This window comes from Emys orbicularis, chromosome 21 (genome assembly GCF_028017835.1).
Source record: "Emys orbicularis isolate rEmyOrb1 chromosome 21, rEmyOrb1.hap1, whole genome shotgun sequence".
Lineage (NCBI taxonomy): Eukaryota > Metazoa > Chordata > Testudines > Emydidae > Emys > Emys orbicularis.
The window spans coordinates 829,791-848,397 of record NC_088703.1 but is presented as its reverse complement, the minus strand read 5'-3'; the positions used below and the strand labels follow the sequence as shown (position 1 = coordinate 848,397).

At 64.7% G+C, this 18,607-nt stretch overlaps 1 protein-coding gene across 1 annotated transcript; it reads right to left on the bottom strand.

Annotated features, from left to right (window-relative positions):
- Nucleotides 1-1,769: 1,769 nt before the first annotated feature.
- SPINT2 (serine peptidase inhibitor, Kunitz type 2) lies at nucleotides 1,770-18,603 on the bottom strand. The gene is given in 9 exon segments (XM_065421025.1): nucleotides 1,770-2,155; nucleotides 2,496-2,537; nucleotides 2,772-2,942; nucleotides 3,840-3,890; nucleotides 4,895-4,954; nucleotides 5,412-5,582; nucleotides 17,749-17,915; nucleotides 18,477-18,522; nucleotides 18,525-18,603. Coding segments are annotated over 9 exon segments (954 nt in total). The 3' UTR covers nucleotides 1,770-1,988.
- Nucleotides 18,604-18,607: the final 4 nt, after the last annotated feature.

Below are 18,607 nucleotides of genomic sequence, written 5' to 3'. Positions count from 1 at the left end.
GATCGCCCAGCGCTGCATTTCGCTGCATGCGGAGCAGTTGTGGGGGCCCCCCCCCAGCCCCAGCATTGGCGCTGCAGTCCAGCCTGGGCAGGGAGACAACGGGCGACGCTTGGCCCCAGCGATTCCAGATCCCCCAGCGCTACGGGGCTGGGAGGGCTGCTCCTGCCTGTGCACTCAGAGCAGCCCCATTAAAGCGCCACAGCGTGTGCAGACCCGCCCGGAGCGACGCTCACAGGCGTTCGGATACGGCCAGGCTCCGGCTCGAGGCAGGCGCAGGAGCGGAACCGTTTCCTTTGTTCCTTTATTCAAAGAAATCTCCGTGTATAAAACAAATTCAACAGCTAGCCTGGCCGAGTGCCCAGACTCTGCCCCTCGCACTCCGGCGAGCTCCACGTCCCACACTATAAAACGACCCTGCCAGCGACACCCACACCCATGACGTGGGGCTTAGACACGAGACCAGGCCTTGCCCAGAGCCTGGAGCCAGGCGGCTGCTACAGGCCCAGGTGCTGGCTGGCGACAGGGAGTGAGCGCCCCACAGTCCCAACTCTAGGGAGACCCAGCCAGATGGGTTCCTGGCGTGTTTCAATGAGGTTTATGCCATGGCAAGGCATTGGAGTGTGGGCTGCACCCAGCTCCAGTTAGTACCGGCCACTGGAGCAGCCTGCAGGCCAGAACTGCCCTGCTCGACCACGGACCAGGAGCACCGCTCTGCAGGGACGGGGCAGCGTTGCTGGAATCCCCAGCATGGACTTGCCCTCGCCCCTATCCCGGCTGCCCTGAGGGCGGGTGACAGCCCCACACCCAGCCCATGGCTGCAGAGTTAACAGGGCCTGTGCCCCACACACTCCCAGCGGTGTGGGAGAAGCAGGTGGGTGGGAACTCCGGCTGGCCCCCCTCAGCGTCCCTGGGAGCCCACGGGGCAGGGAGCTGGTCTCAAGCAAGCGGCTGCCTGTCTCTCAGTGCTACAGCCACAGCTGCTGGGCTGGGCTGGGCCTGGCCTGTGGGAGGACCCGGCTCAGACACTTGGTAGGAAGGGGGAAATATACCCCCAAGGAAGCCAGGGCCCAGTCAGGGCCGGACCCCTCCAGCCCAGGAGCTCCCTGTCCTAGGGCGTTACGCCAGGTTACAGAGCCAGGGTTTGGGTCACCCACCCCACCCGCAGCCACAGTGCTGCCGCCCCAATCCCATGGCGCCAGGAAGTTACAGCCGGCATGGCACCATGTCCGTGCCATGCTGGACAGGAGCTACCCTATAGGTGACTCGGGGTGGTGGGGTCCCCCAGGCAAATCAGCTGCTCGGTGGCACCAGGAGGCAGAGCAGAGGGGGGCGGTTGGGGGCTGGGCAGGCTGCTCAGAGAATTCCAGACCCCCTGCCTGGGGGGCACACAGCTTCCCCCCGCCCCCCCCCCCCGCTGTGCATTTATCCCTGCACTGCCGGCTCCAGCCGCTGCCCATGCTGGGGACATCCTGCTACCAACTCCCTGAGCAGCCCCGCAGGGCGGGACCCCCAGCGGCCGCTCCGCGCTCTAGGGAACGGGGCCCCGCAGGCAGGCATGGGCAGCATGCAGCTGGCACGCGTGGATCTGCCTATTTAAATCTCTCCCAACCGAACCCCCCCCCCCCCCGATTATAAAGGCTTGTTAAGCAGAGAAACGGCACCAGATGCCCCAAGGCCCCAGCGAGGCCCTGCTGGCTGCGGACGGGTGGGCAGGCGTCCGAGACCCCAGGCATCTGTCACTAGCAGGTTTCACACTAATTATTCTGGTAAAAAAAGTTTAAAAAAATGGAAGCAAGCCTCCGAGAAAGAGGCCTGGGTGCAGCGAAGGCCCCGCCCGTGTGGCCGGGGCACAAACATGCAGCAGTTGCTGGCGCGGGGAGTTTATAACCCAGGGACATTCCCACACACCCAGCTCCAGTCACTCTCTGCTAGGTACACACGGCCGAGGCCCAGGTCCCGGCCGGAGCCCACGGGCCGGCTACCCGGCCTCACAGCGTGTAGGCGTTGCTCATCAGGTACTCCTTGTCGTCCAGGGGGCTCCAGGGCACACTCAGAGACAGCTCCTGGTTCCTCCTGCACAGCCAGACGAAGAAGACGACCACGGAGCCCAGCAGGACAGCGACGAGGATGGCCAGCAGCACGGCCAGGGCCACCACTGCGGGGAGAAGAGGGCCAGGTGAGCCGCAGGGTTCGGAGCCTGCGGCAAGTCCCCACCAGGCCCTGCCGAGCAGGCAGAGCCGGGAACACGTGGCAGCTGCTGAGCGCAGACTCCTGCCCTGGGTCCGCGGCCCCAGACCCCTCCCGGCACAGCCTGAGCAGAGCAGCAGGGGCTTGGCCCAGCCAAGGCGTGGGGAGACCCCAGCTGGAGCCAGGGCACAGCTCTGCCCATGTCCCCACCCCCAGGTCCGGGGGGGAGCCCAACCCGGCCACAGCCAGCTGGCCAAGGGGATCCCACCCAGACCACATGGCAGACAGATGGTTCGAGCGCCGCTTACCTCTGCTGGAGTGAACGCCCGGCTCGGGCCCCTCAGCACCCCCTGTGAGAGGGAAAAGCGAGTTGAGATGGGCTGCGCCCTAGACGGCCCCTTCCCTGCCTGGCCCCCCACCAGCCGCAGCCTTTGAGCGTCTTCCAACTCCCAGGGTCAGCGGCTAGCCAAGGGCCCGGCCCAGTGCCCCACATGAACAGCAACCCCCAGGGCCATGCCGGCCAATCCAGAGCTCCGCCCCCCCCCAAACCCTGCCCCACGGGGGGCACCAAGCGGCTCCCTCACCTGCGGCCCCGCTGCACTGGTGCAGACACTGCTCCTCCCGCAGGTAGTTGTTCTTGTTCCCCTTGCAGCCCCCGTAGATGAACTGCCTGCAGGCCCGGGCGGCCGGGTCGTAGTACCAGCGCGGGAAGGCAGCGCGGCAGGGGCCGGTCAGGCGGGGCGCAGCACAGGACTCTGGGGGCGAGAGGTCAGCGCATTAATGCAGGGCCTTGGCTCCCCACTCCCCGCCCCACAGCGAGAGGGCACTGCCCCACAGCACCAGGGCAGCCTTACAAGGAGGTGCTCCCCCCCCCCCCATGCCAGGAGCACCTCCCTGGTCAGTCGGCTCAGCCTGTCCCTTGCGGTTTGGTGGGGCAGGGACAGAGGTCGCCAGGGACGTCCCATGCTCCTAGCCCTGTAGCACGCGGTGTCTGGGCGTTAGGAGGTGCAGTCCCGGGACCTGGAGGCCCACGCTGGGCCGCACGGACCCGAGCACCTGGCCAGACTCTCCGCCTCACTCAGGCAGTTGTTCCGGTCGCCTCTGCAGCCCCCGTAGGTGAACTGACGGCAGGTTTTCGTCTCCACGTCGAACCACCAGCGCGGGAAGGGGGTGCAACACAGGCCGGGGGGGGGGGAGAGGAGGGCGGCGGCTCTGGCAAGGCAGGGCGAGGGAGCAGCGTTAAGCGTTAAGTGCCTGGAGCGGGGGGGGGATGTCACGGTTACCCCCCGGGTGCCGAGCCCAGCACGTCAAGGGGACCCCCCAGCAGTTGCCCCAAGCAGGACCCGGCGCATCGTCCCAGTGGGGCAGGCTCGGTAACCCGCCTCCGGGGGAGTTCAGGCCTAGGTCACCAGCTCCAGCCAGCGTCTGTCCTGGCACCGCAGAAGTGCAGCAGACAGACGGACGGACACGGCCCCAGGAGCGCAGGGAACAGAGCCCCTCGTCTCTGCTGCCGCCAACGCCCCTCAGATCTCCCTGCGAGTCGCCGCTCAGCGAGGGGGCAGCGCGGCCAGTTCTCTGGGCACTCGGCATGTGGCCTCGCAGCCCAGCCCGTGGGGCAGACGAGCCTCCCCAGAGACGTGGAGAAACATTACCTGCGTAGGGGAAAGAGTCGTTGGCCGGTTGGATGCGCCTGGCGGGCTCCTCTGTGAGGGGGGGAGAGAGAGAGAGAGAGAGAGAGAACAGGCACGTCAGGGGGTTTCGGGCCGGCCCCTCGCGGCAGCCGATCCAACACCCAGAGCTGCCGCAGAACCAGCTCCAGCTCCCTTTGCAGGGCGGGTCCCTACTGAGCCCTGCAGCCCCCGTGTGCCTCAGTCCTGCAGACTCGCGCCAGGGCACAAGGACTCAAAGCCACGAGTCTCAGGCCCTAGCCAATGCCCTAAGCGCTGCCCATGCGCCCCACCTAAGGAGAGGCAGCGGGGGGCTTTAACGCCCCCACTCAGCCCCAGAGCACTGGACTGGATGCTGCGGAGCCGCGCCGGTCACACGGGAGCAGCTCGGGGCCGATGGCAGCCGTTACCGATTGTTCTCCGGCAATACCTGACTGCTTATTCAGACTCGGGGGGGGGGGGGGGGGGTCGGTCCAGGCTGCGTCTCAGGGACTCACCGCAGAGCACGAGGCAGCCCCTGGGGGGAGGAGAGGTCAGCGACCCCGGCCTGAGCGTTCTCCCCACCTCAGAGGGCAGGAAAAGAGCCGGAGAGGGGCTGAGGGACTCCAGATCTGACACACAGACCCGTCTCTCAAGGGGATGGGAAGCCGGGGGCCAGGAGGAACAGCAGCTGACGGTCACTGGGAAGGGCGGGGCGGGCCGCCACCATCAGTGCCCACAGTCCAGCTCGGCTAAGGGGAACGCCGGCCCTGGACAGGCTGCAGGGCTCACCAGGGCGCTGAGCAATCCCCCATCAGATGTTCCGGGTTCACCAGGAGGTCACATTCCTGGTAGCTGCTTATCTCGATGCTCCGCATGGGAAAGGCGCCCGGCCCCGCACGGCATGTCCCGTTTATCAAAGTCAGGGCTGGGAGAGCCCCAAGGGGGCTCTGTCCCAGGGTGGGGAGCAGGATTGGTCCCTACAGATCATAGTAAACCCCCAAGTGGTAGGGACTCCCAGCTCCCCCCCCAGGAAGGCAGCCCCACCGCCCGATGCTCACCATCTGCACTCTGCTCTGTTCTCTGGCTGGCCTGCGGAATCTCGTTCAAGTCCTCCCCATCTGGAAATCAAGGGGGTTGGACGTCAGACCCACACTGCGAGCGAACCGCGCAAGCCAAGCGTTTCCCCTACACCAGGCCAGCCCGCTAGAGGAGACAGCGTCAGTGCCCACTGGCTCCTGGTACCGTACCTGGAGATCTATTGCCTTGCACCCAGCTGCTCCCAGTCCAAACAGAACCAGGGCATTTATTGTCCATTACACAGACTGAGTCCCAGCCCAGCCCCATCAGGCCCCTGAGCAGCTCAGGGGTGAGAGACGTTTCTTTCCTAGGCTTGTTCTGCCCACGCTTGGTCCCTGCTTTAATGGTCCCTGTCTGGCAGGCGTGTGCCACGCCCGAGCAGCCCAAGGAAGAGGGGCAGGCACCCCACAGCTCCCTAGACCTTCCGCCAAGCTACACAGTAGCCAGGCCACACGGGGCCACAGCCCAAAACAACAGCGGGACCCCCCGCGCCCTCACCTGTGGCCGCAGCGCATGTCACCCGGCACTTATCCTCCACCAGGAAGTTGTTGAGGTTGGCCCCACAGCCACCGTAGGTGAAACGCTGGCACGTCCGGCTTGTAGCGTTGTACCACCAGCGCAGGAAGGAGGCCCGGCACCTGCCCACCACTTTGGGCAAGAGGCAGCGCTCTGGAGACCAAAGCAGAGGCGTCTCATCAGCGATAAGCTCATGTTTCTAGGTGAACCCAGACAGGCCCTGCCCCCAGCAGCCGGCAATCTCGGCATAGTGCAGCCGGCCCAACAGATGGGGAAATCTACGCAGACAGCTGGTCAGCGTGGCAGGCCCCCCGCGCTCTCAGTACACCCAGGGCAATGAAGTGGCTTTGCCTACAGGGAGCTCCTCCCGTGCACGAGGGGCTGGCCGGGAAGCAGCAGCTCAGTGAAGAGGACACTGCACGGAGGGGGTTTTCCCCTCGGCAGCCATCTAACCACTGCAGAGCCAGTGCCGCTCAGAACTGCTCCCATCCGCTGGGGTTTGGCACATGCTGGAGCAGCGGTTCTCAAACTGTGGGTCGGGACCCAGTTTTAATGGGGTCGCCAGGGCTGGCGTTACACTTGCTGGGGCCCGGGGCCAAAGCCCTTGGCTCTGATCCCCCCACCCAGGGCAGCGAGGTCCTGGGGCCAGGTGGTAATTTTCGTTGTCCGAAGGAGGTCGCAGTGCCAGGACGTTTGAGACCCCTGCGCTAGAGCAGTGCCGGACGCCAGGGGCTAGCAAATCAGCATGTGGTGCAAGCGACTGCCTGGGATGCCAGGCCGAGAACAGGGCCAGAGCTCCAGCATTTCAGCCCACGTCACTCTGCAGGGTGGAGCCCAGGGCCAGGGTGTGCCAAGAACCCCGGCTCTCTCCAGGGCTGCGAGTAACAGTGAGGGGCTGCCCCCCACAGGCACTGTGGCTGGCTCCACGCTTTGTTGTTTTCAGAGCGCTTCTTGCAAAGCAGTTTCTAAATTAGACACCCCAAGTGCTTCCTGGTTCCACACCCGGTCCCATGGTTTCAGCCCTGCGGTTGGTAAACAGGGATTTAGCAAAGGCCTGGCAGGAGGCCGAGGGGAAAGCAGGAAATGCTCAGAGCGGCTGTTCGGGGTTTGCCCACCCTCCTTTCTGTGTTGTTTCTGAAAAGGCCAAGGTGGAACCAGGTCTCGTCAGTGCCTGGTCCGAGCCCCACCATGCTGTGGGGAGCCGAAGAGCCTGCATGCAGCCGGAGCAGCGTTTGGCGTTTCGCTGCACCCCCCCCCCCAAACCAGCAGCTGCGCTTTCCAGACAAGCAAAGCAGAAGGGCAGCCCTAGGGTCACACCACGGGGCTGGGAGGCAAGCAGCACACAAGCCAGCTCACAGAGCACGGGGGTGTCAGACACCCAGCGCGCCAGGAGCCAGCAATACTTCCACAGCCAGGCCCCTCCCGCCTGCACAGAGCCACGCTTGTTCACAGAAATCCCCCGTCAGGAGGCATTGTGCAATCCCAGCTCCAGCCCCTGCGCCAGGGGCTGCACGCTCAGAGGCCACCAGCGCGGGAACAGCCCTGAGTTGCCCAGATGCAAACCTGACCAGCTTTCTCCAACAGCAACAGCAACCCCCAAGAGGCTCCAAGGTCCTGGCCTGTTTACAACAAGCTCCTCCCCCAAGGGGCAGGAAAGCTGCCAGCTAACAGACTCTGGGTTCCCAGCTCCCTGGGGGGGGTCCCCACTGCTAATTCTCAGAGTTGAACAGGCCCCATAAAAATCCCTTGGATCTCGGTAAATCAGACCTCACTTCCCCAAGTACCTGCCACATGCTAAGCTGTTCTCCCCCGCAGGGGGTAGCCAGGCCCCCCAGGCACCATGCCGAGCAGTCATTTGTTTATTTTAACCCTTTCCGGCTCAAGCCACCATAAAGCAGCAAAGACTCAGGCCCAGTCCCCCCCTTTGTAAGTCCCCTTTAAAAGGCAGGTAGCAATGAAACAAGTCTCTGTGCCCAGCCCCTCAGCCAGTGTCCCCGTCCCCATGGGACTGGGAAGAGGAGGGAGGAGTTAGAAAAGAAAGGGATCAAAGCAGCTTCCCATGCAGCCCCCAGGGCAGGCAGCCGAAGGCCTCCGTGGGGGCCATGCACCAGCCCTTCGGCTGGTTGATCAGGGAGCTGGGGAGGGGAGGAAGCTGTGGGAAGTTCCACGTTTAGGTTCAGAAGCTCGAGCCTCCCATGACACCTCCAGCGCTGCGGGTGCCAGGCAGGGCAACAGGAGCCCCCCCCCCCGAACACCTGTTCCCGGCACAAGCTGTTCCGGCCAGAGCCTTCGGTGAGTCACCCAGAACAGGCTGGACCGGCTCTGCCACCCGCAGTTTCACTCTGGCTCACACCCCTGAGCGGCGGCTGTGCAGCGAGACGCAATAACCCGAACCCCAGGAGGCTCCATTGGCTGCGGGCGCTTGGTGCCATTATTCACACTGGGGTAGCGCCTCGGAGCCTCAGTCCTAGACCAGGGCCCCCCACGAACCCAGAGACACCCCCTGCCCCAAAGCAGTCCCCTCCCAGGGGCCTGATCCAACCCACTGGCCTCAATGGGGCTCAAGGCCCTAGTGCCCAAGCCACGCGCGTGCGAGGTCGGAGAGGCGCCGTTATTTGTTGGCAAGGCAGAGAGGCAGGACGCACGGGAAAGCCCCAGCTCCCAGCTCTCCTTGGCCCCGATCTCGGCAAGGGAGCCGCAGTGACACTTTCTGCTCCTTGGTGGTGCTAATCGCAGGATCGGGACCTTCGACTGAAGCTGCCAGGGGTTTGTTCGGAAAAGCCCGGCAGGCTTTTCAGTGCACCAGAGCTCACTGGGCTGGTGTCCGGCACACTCTGCCCACTGCTGGCAGGACCTGACCCAGGCGCACGCTCGTTTACTTCCCGCTGCCAACAGGAGCCTCAGCTCCACTCCAGTTCCTCCTCTCTTTCCTTGGAACAGAGGGAGTCATTGAGAGGAGCGATGATTCACTCGGCTCCAGACACAAGAGGGGGCGGGGGAGACTCTGTGAACCTGTTTGCTCTGGATCCCGTTTGCTGAGGGTTTTGTTCTATGATCCCAGACACGTAAGACCTGAGAGAGGAAGTTTTGAGCCACCGATCAGACCGTGACCTCATTGGGCCAGGAACTGTGTCGCCCTGTGACCCACTGATGTGGGCAGGTCCCAGGTGCGTACAGCACCGAGCACCAGGGGGCGATTACAAAGAATCATTCTATTCCCATCAGAGGCCACTCCAGCGTGCCCGGCCAAGTTTAAATGCACGTTGCTGCCTCCCTGCCAATAGACAGGCGGGTATTTGAGTGAGTATTTACCTGCTGGAGTTTCTCACACACCCCTCCCCGCCCCTCTGGAAGCGTGTGACCTGCCATTGGACTGGGCAGAGACCGGCCAGCAATTGAGACATCGCAGCCAGCAGCGTAGTTACCACCTTGCTGTGACCCCAAGCACACGCCCTCCCCAAACAGGCCTCTGTGGTTTGAGAGCAGCAGTTCAGCAGGGCAGGTTCACATCCGCCTCATGAGTCACAGCGGGCTCATTCCCGCAGCTGGCACAGGCACCGCTGATGAGCCAGGGGAGAGGGGGTCACATGCCAGGCTCCAGAGGCTCATGGAGCTACAGTGAGCTGCCAGCCCCGTGGGCACCATTTCCACTGCCCTGCGCCTTGTGCAGGCGTTTAACCCATTGCAGGGCAGGCATAAAGCAGCCCATGTCAGAACGGCGGCATTTCGCACTGGGTAAACGACAGCACAAGGAGACTCGGCCCGCCAAGTTTCTCTGCCCCAAGGCCAGAAATGGAGCTGTCCTGGCCTGGAGAAACACGGGAAATAACCCGAGCTGTGGCCGGGAGGTGAGCCCTGCGCAGGGCACAGAGCAGCCACGGCACTAGCAGCACTTGGGAAGGGTTTGGAGATGCAGCCGCTGCAGGAGAGCCTCCTGCTCGGTGTTCGCACAGCCCCACTGAAATTCTTCAGACAACCCTGAATCGGCAGGTCCCAAGTCTCCGGACCACACGGCCTCAGTGCAGGGCAAGTCCCTTCATCTTTGCCACCCCCCAGTTTTAGCTCTGGGGAGCTATCGCGTTCCCGGGGCCCCTTTGTGTCTCTGCACATTACACCCTCAGAACAGACTTGTCTACAGGGGGAAATTGATGCCATTTATATCGATTTAAAACCCAAGTCCGTTAAACAGTGCAAACCTGCGTGGGTACTCGGGTTTCCTCTAGCCGGCGGGAACAGGCTTAGGTTAAGCAGCAACAAGCTGCTCTTCAACCCAAATCGGAGCAGCCACCCTGAGGGTTGCACGGGTTTAACGAGCCCCGTTTAAATCCACCACTTGGGTTACACTGGTGCAGGGTGAGCTCACCCACAGCAAGTATCCTTGAGAGGCGCAGCCTGCGCTCACCAGGAAGTTGTTTTGTTGACAAGGTGGATGTGGGGTGGGGAGAGGAAGCTGCAGAAAGCTCCCTGCTCCAGGCCAATGACCTTCAATCAGCTCAGAGTCAGAGCAGGAGGAGGGCGGTGGAGCCATCTTTACACCGCGGGGGCCAGGATGGTTCTGGGTTACAGAGGGTCACACACTACACCAGGGAAATAGCAGTGACTCCGGCACCCTCTTCTCCTCTTAGCCGCAGGGTCTGCGCTGCTCAGTTCCCTGCAGCCTGGCCTTTGGCTCCCCCGCATGGCGAGCTGCCAGGGGCTGCCCATAGCCAGATGTGACTGGCCCAGGTAACCTGATCCTAGCTCCAAGAGCCGCACCATCGTCCCTTTCTCTCCAGCCCCTCTAACAACTAGACTTTGCAGCAAGTTCTGGTGTGCCAACCCCGTGTGTGTGTGGGGGGCAGGGGCGGTGTGCGGTCACAAAGGGAGCTCTGTGCCCAGGACACAGTTCCTGACAACTGTAAGCCACTGGCGCTCAACCTTTCCAGCCTCCTGTCCCCCTTTCAGGAGGCTGATGTGTCTTGCGTACCCCAAGTTCCACCTCACTTAACTACTTGCTTACAAAATCAGGCATAAAAATACAGAAGTGTCACAGCACACTAGTACTGAACAATTGCTGACTTTCTCACTTTTACCATATAATTATAAAATAAATTGATTGGAATATAAATATGGTACTTGCATATCAGCGTATTGTATATAGAGCAGTATAAACAAGTCGTTGTATGAAATTTTAGTGTGTACGGACTTCGCTAGGGCTTTTCATGTAGCCTGTTGTAAAACTAGGCCAATATCTAGATGAGTTGATGTACTGCCTGGAAGATCTCTGCTTACCCCCAGGGGTAGTGTGCCCCCGGTTGAGAACCGCTGCTGTAACTCATGCTAACTACAGGGGAGGGCAGGTGCGCTCCTATTGAAACCTGATCCCATCCGCCCCCAGGGATGAGAATGCCCCTTTCTAGAGCCCAAAGACAAGGTGGGTGAGGTCATATCGGTTACCAGCTTGGCTCTCTCACCAACAGCAGCCGGTGCAATAACAGACATGACCTCACCCATTGTCTCTCCAATATCCTGGGACCCACAGGGCTACACCACCACTGCAAAACACAGAGGTTACTCGGCCTAGTGGTGAAAGCACAGGGCGTGGGGGTCAGGACTCCCGGGTTCAGGTCCCAGCTCTACCACCCCGCCTTAGGGACAGGAGACCAGCTCTTTGGGGCAGGTGGCACCTTTTCGTTGTTTGTACAGCCCCTAGCACGGTGAGATCCCGGCCCACAGGCGGGGCTGTGAAGGGACCTTACAGGAGGCCTAGCCTCAGTGAAGAGCTTTGAGACCCTCCGCCAGAGAACGCAATGCAAAGGCAGGAGCAAACTATTAAACCCCAGCGAGGTGCAGCCACTTCTGGGGTGGGAGGCCAGCAGGCAGAGACACTAGAGCAAACACCCTGCCAGTGTCCTGGGACTCGGAGTCACACACACACCCGCCCTCTGGCTGCACAGCGCCAGGGAACATCCACCACTTGCCAGGAGGTTTTTCCAGGCAGTCTCACTAAGCCGGGGTGGGCTGGCTGGTGTGTAAACCCCCCACCCGGGATCAAGACTGGCTCCCTTTTGCTGGAGACCCCAGCCACGCCAGGCTCCCGCAGCCCCGGGGTGGGTGGGGGGGTGAAGTACCTGGCAAAGAGCCTCATTAAACAGGTGTTAAAAACCCAGCAGCAGAGCTAGGGACTGGGGGAGGGGCAGCGATCCACACCCCGGGCTACGCAGCGCCCCAAGGTTTGGGATCCTGGAGGCTGCCAGGGCAGCAACTGAGGTCACAGTCCCCCGTCACAGACCCGCTCTGCACCCCACAGCCAGGGGGAGTCAATGAGCAATGTCCCCTTTCAGCCTACACCCCTAGGGATCCCAGATCCCCAGCAACCCTCCCCCCCGACCGCACCCCCAGATCCTCCCCACGGGCCTGCAGCAAGTCCCTCATATGCCCCCCATTCCTAACACCCCCCATGTCCAGCCCCCCCCCAGTCTTCCCAAGTTTCCCCAGCGCAACCCCCAGCCCCCCCGGCCCTTCTCACACTGCCCCCACCCCAACCCCCGCGCACAGCTGTCCGCCCAGCCCCCCCCCCAAGTCTTCCCATGTTTCCCCAGCGCAACCCCCAGCCCCCCCGGCCCTTCTCACACTGCCCCCACCCCAACCCCCGCGCACAGCTGTCCGCCCAGCCCCCCCCCCAAGTCTTCCCATGTTTCCCCAGCGCAATCCCCAGCCCCCCCGGCCCTTCTCACACTGCCCCCACCCCAACCCCCGCGCACAGCTGTCCGCCCAGCCCCCCCCCAAGTCTTCCCAAGTTTCCCCAGCGCAACCCCCAGCCCCCCCGGCCCTTCTCACACTGCCCCCACCCCAACCCCCGCGCACAGCTGTCCGCCCAGCCCCCCCCAAGTCTTCCCAAGTTTCCCCAGCGCAACCCCCAGCCCCCTCGGCCCTTCTCACACTGCCCCCACCCCAACCCCCGCGCACAGCTGTCCGCCCAGCCCCCCCCCCCAAGTCTTCCCATGTTTCCCCAGCGCAACCCCCAGCCCCCCCGGCCCTTCTCACACTGCCCCCACCCCAACCCCCGCGCACAGCTGTCCGCCCAGCCCCCCCCGGCTCCTCTGGCCAGGCCCCCCCGGCCTTACCCGGCAGCAGCGGCGGCCCCGGCGCGGGGCTCCCCCCGGGCTCCCCCGACCCCTCGTGGCCCCGGGCCGCGGCGAGCAGCAGCAGCAGCACCAGCCCCGCGCGCCCCATCCCCGCGAGCGGCTCCTGGCGACTGAGCCCGGCCCGGCCCCGGCCGCGCGCGTCACGCAGGTGAGCCCCGCCCCTCGCGCAGCGCGACCAATCCGCGCCGCCCCGCCTCGGCGCGTCACATAGGTGGGCTCCCGCCCCGCCCCCAGCGAATACCCAATCGCAGCCGCCCTCACCTGGGATACGCCCCCATCACGGGGAGGCCACGCCCACTCGTTTGCGTACGGGGCGGCGCTTCGGGCCGGTTGCAGGCGGCGGGAGCGGGTCCGAGCCCGGGCGGGGGGGTCAGTGGGGCTGCGGGGGCCGCGCGTGGGGGGGGCTGCAGCGGCCCCCCCCGCACTGAGCTGCCCGCGGCCCCGCGGCTCCAATTTGTGCCGAAACCCCCCAAAGCCAGCGGGGGTCTATGGCCCCCCCGTGCTGGGGGCTGATGGGGGACCCCCGCCCCCCAGTTCTACAACCGCCCCCCGAACTCCAGCCCCCCCAAAGCACGTTCTGAGGGGAAATGGGGTCTATGCCCCCCCCACCCTGGGGTCCTGGGACCCGCCCCCCAGTTCTGCAACTGCCCCCCGAACTCCAGCCCCCCCCAAAGCACCGCCCAGCCTGGCACCCCGCAGCACCCGGTGCCAAGGCGCAGGGCTTGGGGAGCCTCCCGGGGAGCAGGGTGAGGGAGGACGGGCAGGGCAGTGGGGGTGAGGGCTGCGGGCAGGGCAGTGAGGGGTGAGGGAGGACGGACAGGGCTGCAGGGGTGAGGGCTGCGGGGGGTGAGGGAGGACGGACAGGGCTGCAGGGGTGAGGGCTGCGGGGGTTGAGGGAGGATGGGCAGGGCTGGGGGGTGAGGGAGGACGGGCAGGGCAGTGAGGGGTGAGGGAGGATGGACAGGGCTGCGGGGGTTGAGGGAGGATGGGCAGGGCTGGGGGGTGAGGGAGGACGGGCAGGGCAGTGGGGGTGAGGGCTGCGGGGGTTGAGGGAGGATGGGCAGGGCAGTGAGGGGTGAGGGAGGACGGACAGGGCTGCAGGGGTGAGGGCTGCGGGGGTTGAGGGAGGATGGGCAGGGCTGGGGGGTGAGGGAGGACGGGCAGGGCAGTGGGGGTGAGGGCTGCGGGGGTTGAGGGAGGATGGGCAGGGCTGGGGGGTGAGGGAGGACGGGCAGGGCAGTGGGGGTGAGGGCTGCGGGCAGGGCAGTGAGGGGTGAGGGAGGACGGGCAGGGCAGTGGGGGTGAGGGCTGTGGGCAGGGCAGTGAGGGGTGAGGGAGGATGGACAGGGCTGCGGGGGTTGAGGGAGGATGGGCAGGGCTGGGGGGTGAGGGAGGACGGGCAGGGCAGTGGGGGTGAGGGCTGCGGGGGTTGAGGGAGGATGGGCAGGGCTGGGGGGTGAGGGAGGACGGGCAGGGCAGTGGGGGTGAGGGCTGCGGGGGTTGAGGGAGGATGGGCAGGGCTGGGGGGTGAGGGAGGACGGGCAGGGCAGTGGGGGTGAGGGCTGCGGGCAGGGCAGTGAGGGGTGAGGGAGGACGGACAGGGCTGCAGGGGTGAGGGCTGCGGGGGTTGAGGGAGGATGGGCAGGGCTGGGGGGTGAGGGAGGACGGGCAGGGCAGTGGGGGTGAGGGCTGCGGGGGTTGAGGGAGGATGGGCAGGGCTGGGGGGTGAGGGAGGACGGGCAGGGCAGTGGGGGTGAGGGCTGCGGGCAGGGCAGTGAGGGGTGAGGGAGGACGGACAGGGCTGCAGGGGTGAGGGCTGCGGGGGTTGAGGGAGGATGGGCAGGGCTGGGGGGTGAGGGAGGACGGGCAGGGCAGTGGGGGTGAGGGCTGCGGGGGTTGAGGGAGGATGGGCAGGGCTGGGGGGTGAGGGAGGACGGGCAGGGCAGTGGGGGTGAGGGCTGCGGGCAGGGCAGTGAGGGGTGAGGGAGGACGGGCAGGGCAGTGGGGGTGAGGGCTGTGGGCAGGGCAGTGAGGGGTGAGGGAGGATGGACAGGGCTGCGGGGGTTGAGGGAGGATGGGCAGGGCTGGGGGGTGAGGGAGGACGGGCAGGGCAGTGGGGGTGAGGGCTGCGGGGGTTGAGGGAGGATGGGCAGGGCTGGGGGGTGAGGGAGGACGGGCAGGGCAGTGGGGGTGAGGGCTGCGGGCAGGGCAGTGAGGGGTGAGGGAGGACGGGCAGGGCAGTGGGGGTGAGGGCTGTGGGCAGGGCAGTGAGGGGTGAGGGAGGATGGACAGGGCTGCAGGGGTTGAGGGAGGATGGGCAGGGCTGGGGGGTGAGGGAGGACGGGCAGGGCTGTGGAACAAAGATGGTCAATGATTGACTTGGGCTCGGCCTCCTCCCCGGGTTATTGCCGTTTTATGGCTCTAACACCCCCAGCTTTAAAAAAGTCGCTGACGCATTGGTGACCCCTCCTGCCCCCGCCCAGAATCACAGACCCCACCCCAGCGGGAGCCTGGCATGAACTGGGGGGCTCATGCCTCCGCATGCCCCCGGCCCGGCCCAGCTGCTGGATCGCACCTGGCGGCCAGTCGTGGGCAGAGGACAGAGCGGGGGGCTGGGGGCGGGGGGGTTTTCTGGCGCAGGAAGAGGGTTTCTTGTCCGTGTTTTGGTCTGGGAGGTTCTTTTCCCTGCGGGTGCAATACCCAGCACTGGTTCGCCCTGGCTGGCAGCCTCCCCCGAGCCATGACTAGGTGTGTTTCTGGAGAGCCTGGGGCCTCAGCCACGGACCAGGCCCTGCACAAACCGGTCCCTGCTCTGAAGAGGGACCTTATGCGCAGCTGCCAGCGCTGCACCCAAACCTGGACAAGTCTTTCCCCTCGGGCCTGAGCAGAGCCCCGACGAAGCCCTTTAATTCAGGCTGGTTAAAGCACCCGGGGTGTTGCTTAGGGCGGCGTTCCTAGGGGAGATGGCCCCCGGCTGCAGTAACTGGCCAGGGCTCCTGGGGGAACGGCCCTGGAGAATCGGCGCCCTAGTGTCCCACCCCCACCCCCTGAGCCAGCCAGAGCTCGCATAGCCCAGTTCCCCCATCCCACCTGGTCCAGCCCGGCTCCCCGACCCAGAGCTGGGCCGGGGTGGTGCCCCCTAGTGGTGACAGACACCTGCCATTGCAACCAGAGTCGCACCAGAGTCCCACAAGTGGGCGGCCGGATTTTGCCTCAGCTCCGTCCCATCTCGATGCTGTGACCTCCCTCCCCCACCAGAGGGCAGCAGGGGGGTTCTGTTTGGGCTCGTGGAACCGCCAGCAACACGGGGCCGATCCCGCAAAAAGACCTTCGACCCCACTGCGGGCCGCGGCCTGTGCCGATAACTGGGTCGCTCGGGCTCGCTGAACCGCTGGGAGAGCTTCTGAAGGGCCGAGTCGCCCATGACAGAAAAGGCTGAGTCAGGGGCAAGGTGCACAGGGGAGACGCACAGGCTGGGCTGGGCCAAACAGAAACGTCTCCGGATCCCAGCCAAGGGTGCAGTGGAGATCGTGTTCGGTAAACAAAGGAGAACGGGATGGAAAATGAATGGGCCAAAATTGGTGCATTGGAAACTAGGCTTAATTGGTGGACGACATAATGAGGAGGCTGGACTATGCCGCCCATCCCCGCTCTGGGGTCCTTGAAAGAGATTGTGGGGGGAGGATTGAAATGACGGAGGGGAGGATGGAAGGAGGGTGGAAAGAAGCAGAATTTCTTCTCTCCGAGCTCGGGACAGAACTTGGCACCTGCCTAGCGCTGGGTGACGATCACTGATCACCCGCTCTAACCACTAGTCCCCACTCCCCTCTCAGAGCCAGGAGAGAACCCAGGAGTCCGGGTGCCCAGCGGCCCCCCCCCCCGCAGTCCTCCCTCACCCCCACAGCCCTGCCCGTCCTCCCTCACCCCGCACCCCGCCTGGAGCCATGGCACCTTCACCATCCGAGTCCTGAGACGTCCTGGCCAGGCCAGCCCAGAGATGAGATTGTCCCCTCTGGCAGCTCCGGCTAACTCTCTAAACGCCTCCTGGACCATGAGACTGGGGCTCCTGCAGCTGCCTCCCCCTCCCTTGGTTTCGTTTGTCTTCCTCAGTGTATTTTTTCCTCTCTGGTTCCTAAGATCCTGTCTGAGCCGGCCGGGCCTGTCTGTTCACCAGGGCTGCTGTGAGCCTGTGCCCAGAGAGGCAGTTAAAAGCAACGCCCTAAACAGTCCATGTTGGTATGAGTTTGCCAGGTCTCGGCGCGGCTGGTCAGACCACGGCCTGGGCCTGTGTTTCTCCAGGGCTGAGGTTGCATATGAGAGTCGGCAGTGGAGACAGACGCCCGGGTTTCTCTCTCACGTCGCTGTTCTTCTCTGCCTTTGCCTGGCCTTAGCGTGTTCAGTCTTAGGAGAAGCAAGGATGGACTTTAACGACAGTGAAAGGACGGTTGAGACCATCTTCAGCAGCCTCTGAATCTGTACACGCTGCTGCAGCCGCAGGGACCCGGGGTGCTGTGAAAATGAAAGTCCAACAGATGCTCCAACTATTCGCCCTCCTTTTTTCCTTAGTAAAAGGCTAGAAACAAGGACCAGTGCCTTTGCCATGAGACCGAGCAGGCTGCGTCTCCCTGCGCGAACCCCTGCCCCGGGTGTAACTGCACAGTGTCAAGGTCCCGTCGCCCCTGGGACTCTCTGGCCCATTCATTGCACTGCAGGCAACACAACAGGCTGGGTACTGAATTCGGGCCTTTGCGAGCAACCCAGAGCCGATGCTGTCCCGGAGGAGAGGGAAATTAGGAGAGGGGGTGCTAGTGATGGGGGTGAGGGCTCTGGCTTTCCACTGGCTAGTGATGGGGGTGGAACAACGAACACATGTGGAGGTCCCGGGAGCAGGGCTGGGGGGGGGGGGAAGTGGGGCACGAGAATATAGTATTCTATAGTATTGCAACTTTTTTTTATGGAAGGGGCCCCCGAAATTGCTTTGCCCCAGGCCCCCTGAATCCTCTGGGCGGCCCTGCCCCAGAGACGGTCCCAGTTCCCGAGGTCAGGGGAAGAGAGGAGAAAATGGCGCAAAGATGGAAGCAGCGGAACCGTCTCGATGCAAATGAACGTTTGGGGCCAGGTCACTTCTCCTTTCCTGCGCAGCTCGCCCAGCCCAGGGGAAGCGCTGATGGGGCCGCGGCCGGGGCACTCACCTGGACCGCAGGGGACGGAGATCAGATCCCCTGCCCTGCCTGCCTGTGGGCACGGCCCTGCCGCTCTCGGGGCGCGCCCGGGCGCACGGCAGCTGAGTGCTCTCTGGGAGGACTGGGGGCTCCCCAGAGCTCTGCCACAACACTGGGCAAGCACCTTACACCAACCGCTGCAGAGAGGAAGCACAGTCTAGTGGTTAGGACGCTGGCCTGGGGCACAGGTAGCCGGGTTTCAATTCCCTGCCTCCCCAGACTGGCTGTGTGACCCGGGGCAAGTCACCAGAGCCCAAACCTTCCCCGGGTGCAAAGTGTCCTCACACAGCGAACGCTGGGGGTTGTCTCCGCACCTCCCTTCCCCACCTGCCAGGACACAGGGGAGACCGGGAACCACAGCAGAGCAAGGACCCAGCCTGACTGAGAACCCTGCCAGCCTCCCACATGAGACCTGCCCAGAGGCCTAGGCACCGGGGGCTGCCACCCAGTGCCCAGGCTGAGCCTGGGAAAACCCCTCCCCCAGCGCCTGGGGCCTGACTATGGGCACCCCAGCCCAGGCAGTGCGCTGGCCTCGCACTGAGCCCCCCACCGTGCGCCCCCAAGCACCAGTGCCCCCCGGGCTCCAGCCCTGCCGCCCCCAAGCCCGGTGCCCCCGGCCCTGCCCGCTGCCCCCCAGCCCTGCCTCCCCCCGTGCCTCGCTGCCCCCCAGTGTCCCCCACGCGCGGGGCCCGGCTAACCTTTCCCCATCGCGCCGCGCGCGCTCCCCACGCACCGAGCCCCCCGGGGGCCTCCCGGCCGTGCGCTTCCCGAGGGGCAGTGCCTAGCCCGGCCCAAAGCCCCGCCCACGGGCCCTGCCCACGCCATAAGC